At 32.3% G+C, this 16,461-nt stretch overlaps 1 protein-coding gene across 1 annotated transcript in view; it reads left to right on the forward strand.

The window, feature by feature from the left end:
- Nucleotides 1-15,982, forward strand: part of LOC143062183 (gamma-aminobutyric acid type B receptor subunit 1-like) — a 75,966-nt gene extending 59,984 nt beyond the window's left edge. The window contains exons 11-18 of the mRNA XM_076233970.1: nucleotides 405-555; nucleotides 2,328-2,460; nucleotides 2,909-3,016; nucleotides 5,627-5,831; nucleotides 11,255-11,382; nucleotides 12,947-13,075; nucleotides 14,235-14,375; nucleotides 15,683-15,982. Of these exons, the coding sequence (XP_076090085.1) occupies nucleotides 405-555; nucleotides 2,328-2,460; nucleotides 2,909-3,016; nucleotides 5,627-5,831; nucleotides 11,255-11,382; nucleotides 12,947-13,075; nucleotides 14,235-14,375; nucleotides 15,683-15,934 (1,247 nt within the window). The 3' untranslated portion in view covers nucleotides 15,935-15,982. The remainder of the gene's footprint in view (nucleotides 1-404; nucleotides 556-2,327; nucleotides 2,461-2,908; nucleotides 3,017-5,626; nucleotides 5,832-11,254; nucleotides 11,383-12,946; nucleotides 13,076-14,234; nucleotides 14,376-15,682) is intronic.
- Nucleotides 15,983-16,461: the final 479 nt, after the last annotated feature.

A 16,461-nucleotide genomic window follows, 5' to 3' on the forward strand; every position in this document is an offset into this window, starting at 1 on the left:
TTTGTTTTTTTTTTTTTTGCTATGTATTTGCTCTTCAATTTCGTACTTTATTTTGCGTTTTTAACTTTTTAGGATTCGAGCGTCACTGATGAGTCTTTTGTAGACGGAACGTGCGTCTGGCGTATATACTAAATCCTGGTATCTATGATGAGTTTATTAACAACCACTTGGTCGATGCCACTGCTGGTGGAGATTTATTTACCCGCGGGTATCACAAGCCCAGTAGTCAGCACTTTTTGTTCTGACATGAATTGTCTTTGATATGGTTATATTTATAAATTTACTGTTTACAAATTTTTGAATTTTTTGAAATACTAAGGCTTTTTTATTTGATAGTTATGCACATTTGAACACTATGATTAATATTTCTACTTATAGAAATTATGTTCCATTTTCATTTTTAGATGAAAAACCACCACCGGATCGTACCGAAATTGAACCATTCCTTAGAGTGGTGACATACAGTTTATTTGTATCTGTTTGTGCCTTAGCTGCCTTGGGAATAATCTTTGGAATTGTTTGCTTGTGTTTTAATATTGTCAACAAACATAGAAGGTATGGAATGAACTCAAATCCATTTTCTTCTTTTCGAACGTGTGCATACTATAATATATTGTTGAAGGTTCTGTTTCAAAAAAATGTATACATTGCAGGGTCTTTAAACATGAGCCATACTACTGATATTGCGCAACATTTTTAACTTTTAACTGCAGTCTTGTTTTTATTCTAGAGGAAAACAAAGATCCAGGACATAATTCGCAGAGATAACTTTATTTGTCCTGTCAATGACCTCTTTATTGTGATAAAATAATAAACAAAAGACATATTGGGTATACGACAATCAGGGAACACATGACTAAACCAAAAGTCAACAATAGAAAATGTAAAAATTGTTGTAACAACAAAAACGAACTGTAAGCTAAATTAAATAAGGAAAATGTCCATTAAGACTATATCAACTAACTTTACTGCTGGCAAAAACTGTTATGTTCCTGACTTGTAACAAGCTTTTTTCAAAGAAAATGGTTATTCAAACCTGGTGTTATAGCTAGCTATCATCCAACTTATATGACAGAATTTTAGTCATGCGTAACATTTCCTAACTTGTATGTGAGTGAGCAAGCATAACATTCTTAATTATAAACGTGACAATAATTTGACAACAATTGCTTCACATGCATCATAGACATACAACACAACTGCCGACTTAAATATTTCGAACAAACATACAGTCAAACCTAACTGCAATGCCAACAAAAAAGTGTGTACAGAATAAACAAATGCACTTTTACTATTCTTGAAAACCTTGGAATAATTTGTAAAAGCATTGAGCTTTGTCCTTCACTAATGCATTATTTTTCATCTGGTCTTTTTCACTGTCAAGTATCTACGTAATGCAAATGTCGCCAATATGTACTCTTATATGTATCTAATTGTGTTTGTTCATAAAGGACGATGAAATACTTCTTTTCAGTAATTGTTAGATGCAAGACGCTTATTGGTCTTTTTCTTAGAATAAATATTACAATTATAATTTTATATCGGGCAAGTGATGGAAGCCTTGACCACTATCAAAATGCTGCATGATCGATACATATAAACTTCATCAGTAATGAAAATATTCCCATGTGAAGCCCTGGTCATCCATCCCTAGATGAAGCAGTAATTGTGAAATATAAGATGCCATTTGATTAACCAACCATAAAATAATTAATCTTGCTGTCAGAATTATTGGTAAAATTATTCAAAAAGCGATCAATTTGATATCAAAACTAATATATTCATTGCTGTTAAAAAAGATATGTGTTTTTACACAAGAATAATAGAGATAATTTTTTGGGGTATATGGGATTTCTTTTGACCTCTGTACACCAAACAGCACTTTTATAGTAAACAATGCCTTTATTAACATTCAGCTCAAGTGTTCGGAAACGAGAATGAAAAATGGAAATACAAATATGCATTTAATTAAAGTAAAACCTATTCAATTTTATTGTGAAGGTCACATTTCAATCTGCAAATGTTTTATTAATAGTAAATGTCAAAGACTCACTAGGGTAGCAGATGTCTCTTGCTAATATTTGGTTTCCATTTCCCAGATACATTTTAATTAACACTAGTAATTATAACAACGGAAACTTGTTTGAAAAACCTGCAGTAGCAAGGTTTTCGTTAAAGTTTGAAATGCAATAGTGGTATTAGTTTCTTAGTAACAATTGACAACACTTACCGTCAGTTCTGATACAACTTGATAAGGAACTAACAATGTGTAACCTATTATTTAATTCAATGCATATATAGATGACAAACATATACTTATTTTGTAGGTGCATAGCGTACTCCCAACCCAATATGAATAACATAACCATATTTGGTTGTATGGTGTGTTTGGTTTCAATATTTTTATTGGGATTGGATGGACAATTTGTTGAACCAGATACCTTTCCTCTTATCTGCCAGGTAACTTCCTATCAACTATATTTTGTTTTATAGAAAACAGCCACATTTTTTTAATTCTATATAAAATTAATCCACTTCATTGAATTCTATTGTAAATTGATGAATTGATGATATTGTTTTAACTTCCGTTACTGATTGGATCCACAGTTACAGTTAAGAATTAAAGGTCAGTCGTCAATGATTAATTTACAAACTTTATCTTCTGAAACAAAATTATGAACACATAGTATTCATACAACGACAAAATAATCAAATGCCTTGCTATCTTTCGGGGGGGGGGGTTGCAGAAACAACCCTATTTTAGCATTATATCTTGTAAATCAGTTTCCTCATCTAAAAATCATACTTCCAAAGCACGCTTTTCCATACACATTGATGCATTGCTGAAAGATTAAATAAAAAATATCAGCTATATGATCTCTGTGTTTTATGTTGTTTCCATTTGCAGATCCGATGTTGGTTATTGTCACTTGGTTTTACATTGGGATATGGGGGAATGTTTTCAAAAATTTGGACAGTTCACAGGTTGACAACTGCAAGGAAAAAAGAAAAAAAGGTAAGTTTTATGATGCTGAATGATTTTTATGAAAATTGAGTTAATTTTCAATTTATATTTAGTATCACTTTGTTTGTATCTGTTTGGTGTTGTCTGAAAGACGTCAGTTTTATCATGTAAATCTTTTATATTCATTTGATAAAATTTACTGTTTGCAATAGCATAAATTGTTCTATATAATAAGGATGTTCTTATCACACGCAGAAAACCCTAGCCGTATTTGGCACAACCTTTTTCAACTTTTGATCCTCAGAGCTGTACAACTTTGTACCCCTTTTTTTTTCTTTCGAACTTTTATATCTGGGCGTCACTGGTAAGTCTTGTGTGGACGAGGCGCGTTTTTGGCATATTGAATTTTAAACCTGATGCCTTTTGTTATCTATTAATCATGTGTTTCTTTGTCTAATACGTTCTCCTATGTATTTTTTATTGTAGTCCTGTATTATTATGTTGTCATTTTAATGTTATATTTAATAATGCCATCAAAGTGCGAGGTTTGGCATGCCACAAAACCAGGTTCAACCTACCATTTTTTTCTTTAAAAATGTCCTGTACCAAGTCAGGAAAATGGCCATTGTTATATCATATAAGTTTCTGTGTGTGTAACATTTTTACGTTGTGTTTCCGTTGTATCGTTTGTTTTCTCCTATATTTGAATGTGAATTCACATTACTATAAGACGTTTCACGGTACTTTTCTATCCCAAATTCATGTGTTTGGTTTTGATGTTATATTGGTTATTTTGTCTAATGCTTAGTCCGTTGCTGTGTGTGTTACATTTTAATGTTGTGTCGTTGCTCTCCTCTAATATTTAATGCGTTTCCCTCAGTTTTAGTTTGTTACCCCGATTTTGTTTTTTGTCCATAGATTTATGAGTTTTGAACAGCGGTATACTACTGTTGCTTTTACTGAAAGCAAGATATCTGGGAATCAGTATGCTGATATAAAATATTAAATTCTGAGGTTTAAGCAGATGATTTTGTGAAGGGTGGATACAAATTACATTTATATAATAATAGTATGTTTTTATCAATGCTAAATGTAAAAAGGTCCCCACGGGAGACAACAAACGGTGGTGAAAACGGATGACCTATTATAGTTCGCGACGTTTTTTAACGTTAAACACCCTCATTTGCTTTTTTTAAAGACCAATTTCGCCGTAGAAAAGAGACTAGAATTTTTAATAGCTATACTGGCTTTTTTACGATGTACTTGACTTTAACATATGAAATAATCATGTGACGAAGTATTTACGTTACGTATTTTAACAATATACTATGTCATTGGATGATGATATTTGAGTAAAAATGTAAAACCCCAACCAACAATAATTATAAAATTGAAAGTATAAGTGAGATTCTGACATGACGTCCTTCAAACGCTTTTAGTACACACCCGTGGTTAAATATGAATATATTGCCTTGGCTGTTCCGATGGTACTTTTTATGAATGAGGAACCAGACGGTACAGACCGATGACGTAAGAATATAAGCATTTTACGGGAAAATACATGCTGGTGAAACCGAAAACAAGGAAACGTGAACAAACGATCCTAAAATGTGGTATAAGCCAATTTTTTTATACATATAAGACATTCAAGTAAATAATCATTTGAATTCATCCAAAACTACCTAAATACTTTATTGTAAATAGTTTAAGCATATCACTAATTCAATTTGCTCCGTTCGTTTACGCCAATTTAATAGTGCGTTTATTTATTGGAACAGCAAATATTCGACTCCACCTAGAGCGCTTCGATCCAAAATAATTGCCGTATTTGTCCTGTTAAAATCGGAATAATTCATGGGGGCTAGAATTTCGTAATTTTACCACGGGTTGTCCCTTTATGACGATATTGTACCCCTCGCTATTGCTCATTGTAACATATTTGGCATAAGGGCCAAACCGTGGTAAAATCACGATATATTCAAGCCCCCATGAATAATTTCTTGAATAATAAATACAAAAAACAAAATTCATTCAATTGAATTTTTTATACCTGATATACCATATAATTCATAAATAAATCTTTACGTTTATTTAAAACAATGTCGTAGATGATCACATAATCATCTTACAAAAGGAAAAAATTACCGATGTTCAAATCCCACAAATTGCAAAACAAAAACAAATTAAGGTAACCAACAAAAACTGTGGGAATCACATAAACTCTGAAAGGAGTAAGACTGTGTGCGTAGTCTTTTGCTATTCATGTGTTATCCAATATTCGAATTCAGACTAAAAATGTAACAATTGGGAACAGGTCACAATTTCGTTTACGTATTCATTTTTTCAGTACACATTCACATTCATTTTTTTGCGAAATCATGAAAAACGCTTCGAACACATGATGTTTTTTTTAAGTATTGTTTTCGTTTGGTATATTCTTTTCTAGAAGAATTGCGCCCCTAGCGTGCACAATATTATGCATTTTATCTTTAATGGGTTCTTCTTCTTGTGTAGCTTTTTTGGAACATTTTGAGTTAAATAACCGAAAAGAACATTTAATCGATGTGGTATGACCCCGTAAAAATACACGTATTCAGTATATTTTTTGTTGTTAAAAGAATTGATATTCGATCAAATAAGTATTTATGAGTTATTTTGCAGAAGGTAAACAGTTGTGAGCTGTATACAGTGTTGATAGTCATTCTAGCATTAGATGTTGCCTGTTTGACAACGTGGCAAATCAAGGATCCGTTGTACAGAACTGTAGAGACATTTGACATGGAAACACAGACAAATGCGGACAAAGATATAGTATACCAACCCCAGCTAGAGCACTGTACTTCAAAAAACATGTCAGTTTGGTTAGGTAAGTGACCAGTCTATAAAAAAAAATGTAGTGTTAAAAGTAAAATCACAAAAATACTGAACTCAGAGGAAAATTCAAAACAAAGAGTCCCTTATCAAATGACAAAATCAAATGATAAAACACATCATACGAATGGACAACAACTGTCATATTCCTAACGATAAATATCATACTCCTGACAGTAAATGCTAGCATTGTTGTTTTTGGTTTCTTATCTATATTTGTTTTTATTTCAATCGATTATTTTTACTTTCGAATAGAGATATACTACTGTTGCCGTTATTTGCCATTTGTATTGAAACCTTGGACATTACTTCCGTTGGTTTTTGAAAGCGTAAAAGATATACGGCACTTTCATTATATCCTATATATATATATGTATATATATATATATTGGCGTTGTCCTAATAAGAATGCAAATCAAAACGATTGACTGCCTATAGAACACGTTCATGTCTTCACTTTTCCGAGTGACACCTTTGCTTTTTATGATTAGTCGTATGTGCTCTATGTATTTGAAGATGAATTTCTAGCGGATAGCTGACGATAAATCCGATAGCTCTTAATGAGTAAGTGGCACACTCTCTACATGTTAGGGATCTCTCCTACAACTCTTTGATTGATCAGTATGTAGCCCTGTTGCCAGGCACAGTTTATGTATACCACCTAACATATCTTTATTTTTCAGTGGCAGTCATCTTTCCCCTCCGGGGTCGACTTTCCGAACATTCCTATTGAATTCATTGATAATTTGGTCTCGTTCGAATTTGTATGAATTAATTCCAATGGGTCAATCAATCAATGTAAGGAGCATCATTGTGACAATCTTTGCCGAACCTTTTCTCTCATCATTAACTATAGTGAAACATTTCCTTCCGATGGTATCATGGCTATAATTTCAATTTGCGAGTACATAAGCATGACATTAAATTTTGATAAAAAAAATGACATTCTTTGCATTAATTCGACCTGGTGATAAAGTAGTAAAAAGCGTCGTTTTAAGTGATATACATCATTATGAAATAATTATTATTGATATTGCGAATATCTTATCTTCAAAACTTCCATTCTACAAGCAATGAGTATAAATGTAGCAATATGATAATACAACAAAAAAAGCAAGTTGATTCCTAATCTAAACACTTGATTCTGTTAAATCATAATGATTTCATGTCTGTTTCCTTTTTTCGTGTATGTGTTTTCGTGATTTAATGGTTTCTAGATCTGCTTTAACATTTTACCTTCTACTGTAATCTTTTATCTTTTGCAATTGCTTGTAACCATTTCAACATTTAAAATCAGCACATGTAGATCCGATCGGCTTACCCTTTAAATCACCTGAGATAACACCTAGTTTTGGTGGATTCGTGTTTGATTTTCTTTGTTGTGTTTTATGTATTGTTGTTTGTCAGTTTATTTTGAACTATTAAGTTGGCATGGCCCTTTGGTATTCTTCGTCTCTCTTTATACACATTTAATACATTACATGTTTTGCACAATTTAGATTCTTGATAGTCAGTATATTCTAAATTAAAGTAATTAAAAGGAATATACTTTCTTCGTGTAAATATTCACGATCCACAGCCAAAAGATGAATAATTTATAAACAAAAAGCACTCAGAAGATTTCAAAGACTACCTTAAATTAATGCATTCAGACTGTGACAACTTCGTCGCTGTGAATTAAAAACAACGAGACGTCAAATGGAATAAATCAGACTTGAAGTTAACATTCAATCGTCATTAGTCGCAAACTTGACTTATAATTTGGTTGATCGAATTATCACTTCTTATGGCTCATTTTCATCAGTCATAGTAAAGTCATGACGACAACAGATGCACGGTTAGTGTGTTACATTGAAAGTTGATAAAGACAAATCGTACATATTACATCCATATAACCCAAACTATGTTCAGTACGGATTAGAGGAAAATCAAGTTCAAACTGAGTTAAGCTCTATAACTAACATACAATGTTATTTCTAAAAGTTTGCGACAAGGCATTTCACGTTCATTTTCAACTACAGACAGACTAATAATTTCACTTTTTTTTTCTATTTATTTCACTATCGATAAGTAATGAGGTTGCAATTAAAATGGGACAAAGGTCCATGTTGTGTGTACTGTGCAACAGAAAATCATTAGTAAACGGAGAAAAACAGACCTGTTTCAGCTCTAATACACAATATTATCCTTTAAAATTGGCTCATAAATCTGACAAATCTGGATTGATGCGGAGTGAGTGTAGTCAATTTCAGATCAACTGCAAATGGTTATTACGGAGATTACCATTACAAAATTAAAAGACTAACATTTGGTCAATATTAAGGAAATATATGGCAAAATCTCAATACACAGCTTTGTGACATTTACCAAATTGTTCGATTCAAACGGACTGACCGACCAAGTCAAGCGATTTGTGGTAATTATTGTCGAGTATATGCAGAAAACGTGTAGTTAATCGCTCTTTTTGCCCATTGTCATTCAGGAAGTTAAAAAAAAATACTTGTAACAAGTGAAAATCTGGCAATGCGAACGTTGATTTCTTGTAACACATAATGGATCTCTTATTTTTGTGCTGTACGTGATTATCCATCAAACTTAATATATAACTTTGAATGATAAGATGAAAGTGCATCAAATAGCATCATATGCATGCATTTAATTCCATTTATGTGCATACTTTCTGCTATTATAACTCATGTTGTCAAATTGTCTGAATGTTCACCAATAAAGTGTTAATTCAACATCAATCTTCGAATTCAAAGTCATTTGTGTTCATTTGTATAAACTTGAGACCGGATTTTCTAAGTAAAACATTAATCATTATTTGCAAAATGACCAAAAGACGTATTAGAATATTTGTTATACGTGACAGTAATGTTTTCTTTGCAATTTAAATTAATGGACTCTTTAATTATTTGTTTCGTGTCACGAAATAAGTCTTGATCATAATACATGTATATAGATCTTTGCAAGGTTCGACTACTGCGTGAATCTAAAAGAAGAATATTGACAACAGTACAAATAGTACAATTATAGGAATAGGCAATAAGGAGGGGAACACAATCGTGATGATCATATTAACACTGGGTAAGAACGTTACCTGCTTGAATTCTTACATAAGAAAATTATTGTACCAAGTCTGCAATATGACAGTTGTTATCTATTCGTTTGGTGTGTCATGATCTCTTGATTTTGCTATTTGATTTTAGACTTTCCGTTTTGAATTTTCCTCGGAGTTCTGCTTTTTTGTCAATTTACCTTTTACCCACTGTAAAACAACATCAAAGAGAGGTGAAAGATACAAAAGGGATCATCAAACTCATCAGTCGAAAACAAACTGACGATGCTACGTCAAATAAAGAAAAAATCGACCAAAAACCAATAAACAGTAAAAGAACATAACATAGAAAAACTAAAGACTGGGTAATACGAACCCTGTCAAAAACCGTGGGTGCTCCAAAAAGGTACGTACATTCTAATTGAATTGTGGCACTCGTCGTGTTGCCCATGTAAGTAAAAACCCGATAACAAGTTAAATGCAGAAAGTCACATTCGAGGAATTGAGGTGGGATATTGGTAACGGTATCTTGAACATATATGTCGTCATCTTTACACAAATATTCAATCAAAATCAACCAACTCTTGATGGTGTTCGTAAAATTTACGAAAATATGTTACCTTTATTACTTTAAATTTTTAGTATAATAACCTTCTTGCGAGCAGCATCCCTCTATATGTCAACTGGGAGTTATATAATCCATATGCATGCGCTGTTGGAATTTTGCTACATAGAAATGGAAAACTGAAATCATGTCTTTTGTCGTTAACTTTGTTTTAAAACGAAGTTCATTGTCAATTTATAGATGAAAGTCAATATATGAGCCAGACTCGACTTTATCCGGTGTGTCATTTATTATATGCTCCCTGGAAAAGGTGCGTTCAACACTGATACCATACTTTGAATTACGTAGTTAGAATACATCACCTTTCTTTCGAAAAGTGAAGTAAATTGCTTATGCTAGCTTCTATTAAAGAAACTCCTGGCACAACAATACTTCAAATGTTTAAGAGAGGGACGAAAGATATCAGAGGGACAGTCAAACTCATAAATCGAAAACAAACTGACAACGCCATGGCTAAAAATGAAAAAAACAAACAGACAAACAATAGTACACATGAAACAAAATAGAAAACAGAAGAATAAGCAACACGAACCCCACCACAAACTAGGCGTGATCTCAAGTGCTCCGAGCGGGTAAGCAGATCCTGCTCCACATATGCACTCGTCGTGTTGCTCATGTACAAATCCGGTAGGTCACATTCATGAAAGGGAAGGGGATTATAGTTACGACTTATGGAACATATCCGATATCATCTGTGAAACGGTTGTTCAATAACGGTCAACCAATTCGTGATGGCGTCCGTAAAATTTACGAAGGGATGATTTTAACTTCACCATTTGAAACTTTTGCATGGTTTAATAGCTAACTTGTGAGCAGCAACCCCTATTAAGAAAATCATGATAGGAAATAAAAGCAGAGAAATATCGTATCAATTGGGAGATATGTACCCCGTATGCAGGTGCTGCTTGAATGATGCTGCATAGAAATGAAAAGTTTACAATCGGAAAGCTGAAATCATCTCTTTTGTCGTAAAGTGTTGTTTTCAACCAACCCTTATTGTCAATTTCTAGAAGTCAAGATATGAGGCCGACTTAACGGTATCTGTTGTATCCTCTATTTCTTGTTCGATGGGATTGATGCGTTCAACATAGTCACCAAATTTTGAATTATTTAGTGAGATAACATCATCTATATAGCGGAAAGTAAAGTTAAAGGATATAGCTAACTTCTTGTCTTTCTTCCTAAGAAGTTCCTGTATGAATTCAACCTCATAATAATAAAGAAACAAGTCGGCAAGAAGAGGGGTACTATTGGTTACCATTGGAATGCCGACAGTGTGTTGAAAAAAAACGTCTTTAAATATCCCTTTTGTATGTGTTACATTTTGATGTTGTGTCGTTGTTCTCCTCTAATATTTAATGCGTTTCCCTCGGTTTTGGTTTGTTGCCCCGATTTTGTTTTTTGTCCATGGATTTATAAGTTTTGAACAGCGGTACACTACTGTTGCCTTTATTTGTATCTTTCGTCTTTGATATGTGCTGCTTTACAGAGAATGAGCATTTCACAATTGGAAAATTAAATGTAAATAAGAGACGCCTTAAGTGCTCACGTAAATATAGCATTTTTTGTTGTTTATTGAAATATTATCAATCAAGTCTTGGACATTTGTCGTTTTTTCCTTCTCCTTCCTTTGATGTGTTTGCTTTCATCCTCTGTGTCTTATCATTGTGTTCACACTAAGACAGAATTAAATTAAAAAAAATGATTTTAATGTTTATGCTTTTTCTAATTTCAGGAGTTATATTTGGTTATAAAGGAATCCTTTTATTATTCGGCATATTTCTAGCCTATGAAACCCGGAGTGTCAAATTGAAACAAGTGAATGATTCTAGATTTGTTGGAATGAGCATTTATAATGTTGTGGTGAGTAGAAATATGTGTATGAAGACATCTTTTTGTACTTTAACCGGAACTTTGTGATATTTGACCCATTGACTGGAACAATAATGTTTGATCTGTTTGCTAGACATGTTTACTTGCCATATATATCTTTTAGTTCGCATTATTCAGTAATTGGCGTACACATATCATTCAGATATAATAGGAATTTGTGTAATTGGACATTTAAAGGTATTCAGTATGCATAACGTTACGTCATTTCCTATTTTTTTAATAATAGAACCACTATTTCTTGTTATGCTTTTAGATGTGTAGATATCTTGAATTCATTATATATATCATGTTTTTTTTATCATGATATGGTATTGATATTATGGTTTGAATCATTACTAATAATGTTGAGATGAACAGAAAGAACTATTCAACTAAACATATGAGTTTTGTAATAATGGTAGATGGTCATAGGGTCATTGTTATTTTAGTGTATCTCAAGGTAAAACGCTTTAAAGTGGTTTTCATGTTTGTCATCTGAAACAATATCTATAACGATTAAATATTGAACCTAATTAGAAACAACAAAAAAGAACTATAAAAAGGATTCTTGAATAAGACAAAGTTGATTTAAAAAAAGCATGAAGTGTTTTTGTTATTTTTCTCTTTTGGTTAATTGATCGTTGATTTTTTTTCCCGAAATCAACTCAATATCATGAATCTTTTACAGATGGAAAGAAAAATTCTTTAAAAAGAGGAATATTTCTGAAAAAATGAGAGGAATATGCTTAAGTACCACATATATTCTCGACTGTTTGGCTATATTAGATGGCGGCTAAAATTGCGTCCTTGTACATATTGTTTACATCTACTGTGAATATTCTACTGTTGGGGTTGATACGGACATTAATTATTTCAGCTATCTCAAGAGATTTAGTCCATCTATTCTATAATCTCGAAGCACCATACAAAGAACCAGTCATCGTTTGTAGTGTGAATTCAGTTGTTATATCTTTTGTCTGTAATTTAATTATTACGTGATGAAAAGGATGCAGCAGTATTTTTTCAATGTCTCGTCAGATACAATTATGATTTAATAAAAGAAGCAAATGTAAATCATTCGGTTTTATTGCATCTTTGTATTGTTTATGTCAAAAGCTTTAGGTTTTATTCGATGGGGATTTAAAGTATCAGCCAGAAAGTTGGAGCATTGCTCGATTGATTGAAGCTTTTTTAATTGTTTTTATTTTACCTTTGTACAAATATATCGGATTATGTAACGTGAAAACTTGTATGACTGTGGTTGTTCTGTCCTTAAGCATAGATGATCATAGCCATACTTGGAATTAATTTTGGTGTGATTTTTAGATTTCAATCTTGATGCTCTTTAACTCCGTAATTCGTTGGTTTCCACATTTTTTAATTTGATTGCATCTAATGAGTAAAATGTAGACTAAACTAGCGTCTATCGTATTTACTTAGAAGCCTTGTATCTTCTTTGTTTTTATCTGTCTAAACCATTAAATATCGAATAAATGCTCTATTGTTAGCCGATGAAATATAAAAGTTAACTTTCTGCATATTTTGTATGTTACAGGTGCTTTGTGTAATAACTGCTCCTATTACACTACTCATAAACAATCAACAAGATGCCAGCTTTGCCTTTGTGTCATTAGCCATTCTTCTATGCAGCTTATTATCCACGGGTCTTATATTTGTTCCAAAGGTAAGATTGTAAATAGATTGTGTAGTATGAGACATAATCCTACCAACAATAAACAACAAAAAACTTCAAAAGAACAAACATAAGTCTTCTATAAGAAATGTTTCTTAACATTATTTTTAAGCTCTTTTAAAATTGTTCTGAGTATATAATGCAAAGAACTATCAAAAACATTAAATTCTGCAAATAACATTAAACATTAGGATATGACCTACGACAACAGCTTACAAAGTTCCAAACATTAGACTGAATAAGTGGAGTATTTAACGTGAATATAGATTTAGATAACTGATAATTAAATCTTTTCAATCGAAAACGAAAATATGAATCAAAATAACAAAACTGATGGACTCTCTTGATCTTGAAAAAGCTTGACTGGGTTCGTCGTCATCGTAAGCGTCTCCAGCTAAAACTGATAATGCGTTATATCCTCACAGGCTTCCCACAATGCTTGTAATCATGAGATCTGTTGCATCCACATAAGTTTTCCAAATGATAGACAAATATAGACTTGTAAATATAGGAATGTTAAGTGGGTCGATTGCACCATTTTCTATATACGGCCATGCCCGTATCAAGTCTGGAATATGACAGTTTTTTTTTGTTCCATTCGTTTAAAGTGTTCCAGCTTTTCTTTTTCCATTTTATAAGGGACTTTTTGTTTTGAATCTCCTTGGAGTTCGTTTTTTTGGTTTTTTTTTTATTTTACCTTGCGAACTAATCTATACCAATGGGGGCATTTCATGGCGCACATAATGAAATAAGGGCGGTCACACGATGTGGAAAAAACCGAAGCAAACAATGGATAGTTGACGGAAATAAAGATTTGGTATGCGCAACAGTGAGCCTAAAAGTAAAAAGTGGAACATAAGCATGGTGAAAATGAATGATAAATATTTTGGTCTATCATTATTATATCTAATGTTGGCTTTAGTATGTTTTCGAGGTCTAAACTTGCCATCGCAGGTCATTCAGTCAATGATACACTTTTTTTATTTTTCATTAAACTTCCCCGATAACAAATTAAAAGGGCATGCAACCGTCGATTACAGTCGCAGCCGAATAAACCAATATGTGATTAAATTTATAATGATATCATGTACAAAGTTTACGTCTGGTTTAGCAGAAATCAAAGGAACTCAATTTTTGCTTATTTTTTTAGATGATAGAAATAAAAAAGCGACCCAAGAAGTATAATTCAGAAATAAGAACCATAACAGAGTCACATGCTAGTCGTGAAGAGGAGGAGAGACATCAAAAACTACTAAGAGAAAATGATGAATTTAAAAACCAGCTTTCAGAGGTATATGCATTTATTTTGCATACATCTATTATTTAATAAGAAAGTTGGAAATATGCATATTAACTTTTGTATAAAACAACGAGAAATTGTCAATTTCGAGTACTCGTAGAAAAATCGGTGAAAACCTCTTTTGTCAAATAGTAGACGAAAACAAATCATGAACAACTTTCAGAATTAAATCATATCCAAGGATATTAAAATTTAACTTCAATTTTGTGTATAATATGTAAAGTTTAGGTGACAGTTTGTTATCGTATGTCGATTATTAGGATTAAGTAAAACCAAGGTAACAAACAACTACTGATGATATTGCATGATGTGCAAAAGGTTACATCTTTAATATAAATGTAATAATCAATGAGGCATTATGATGCGGATGTCAACAACAAAAGCTCACTGTACGGCCTTAAACAATGAGCTGTTCTGATACAGTATAGTAATTCCCTGGTTTATAAAAAAGAATTAAAACATTCAAAAGTGATAACTAACGGCCTTATTTATGCTATACACAAAACATGAAAAACAATAATGCCAAATGACCTCTAATGGATTACAGGCAGAATTTAGACTTGAGACAAGCACATTTAGTGAAGAACGTGGCGGGGTGAAAAATTATGTGCGCGCTCTATCCTCCCGTTTCCTGACCCCGGGGTGATGTAGCACATTATATGAGCAAGATATTGTAAGCTAGTTCAATGTTTGTCTAAACCTGTAGTTTGTGCAAGACCTGGGTTGACTTTTGTCTTTCTTTCCTGCTTTTGTTTTGTTGTTCTGTGTCTGTTCCATGTCTGTTCCATGTTCTTTTTGTTTTATTGTGTCATGTAAGAGAGAATAAATCAAACAAAATAATAAATTGCTTCTCGAAAATCTTAATCCTATTACGAAAATAGATTAAGGAGCAACATTACTTTATCAATGTTTTCATCTTATAAATCAGTTGTGAACATACCAACCGAGAAAAAAGAATGAAAGTGAGCTCATAAGAAGATTAAAGGTGTCTTCTTCTATGCATGTTGCACCTGCGTGCATTCTAGACCCAAATAAAAATTTCACTATATTGAAAAGAGCTAATTCAAAATCTTTTCAAATCAGACAAATGTTTGGGTTCTGCTGTCTTACAATTGAGTCGTGTGACACTAAGACTTGTGTTTTTGTCGATTTCAATCGTTTTTAACTTACATCTCTATAAGAGGAGTACTTATGTTATGATCGCAAAATAGATATACTACAACATTTTACTTATTTAATAAAGAATGTGTATGAACTGTTTTTCAATGAATGATTTTGATGATTTAAACAAATTTCAGTTGGAAGACCAAATTAAAGACTTGAATTGTCAACTAGAGAAAAGATCTCATCAAAGACTAGCAATAAGTGCTGAATACAACAATAGTCCGATTTTTATAAGGCATTCTGAAGGTGACGATGTGGCGTCGGTACACGAGTTCCGAACAAGTCTTCCAGATAGATATACTATTACAGTAGATCCCTGCAGTGACTCTGGATTTGTAAAAAGTTCTAGATTTTCTGTTTCTGATCAAGATTTAGAGTTTTTATGATATATGTTTGACGTTTTCAATAAAGGTTGTGAGCTTTTTATATAATTATGTTATTTCTCTTTTAATTTCATCTATTACACTAGTACTTTTTGCTGCCATCCAATGCCGAAAGAATTCTTGTAGGTTAAATCGTCTCCAGTAGTATACACTTCCATTGCATATTTATGAGAGAAAAAAACGCATGCCATGTAGAGCACAGTATGATATTCAAACAAAAACAAAAAACGATACAACGAACAGCCATTATGTATTAAATTTGGTAAATTTCTTGTGCAACCTCAACCTTATATTCACTGTTTGTGTCGTTCTGATTGAAAATACTTGGTAAAAAACATTAAAATGAAACATTTCGTTTTCAATCCATACAATTAAAGTGGTGAAATTGAATTATCTTTAATTTTACCACCATATAATTATATACGTAAGAATTGTAATATATTATTGAAACCTTAAGGTACACTTTTAGGTACTTAAATTACCACTATTCCTACATGTGAATATATTCATGTATGAAGAAACTTTGATTT

This window comes from Mytilus galloprovincialis, chromosome 2, assembly GCF_965363235.1.
Source record: "Mytilus galloprovincialis chromosome 2, xbMytGall1.hap1.1, whole genome shotgun sequence".
Classification (NCBI taxonomy): Eukaryota; Metazoa; Mollusca; class Bivalvia; order Mytilida; family Mytilidae; genus Mytilus; species Mytilus galloprovincialis.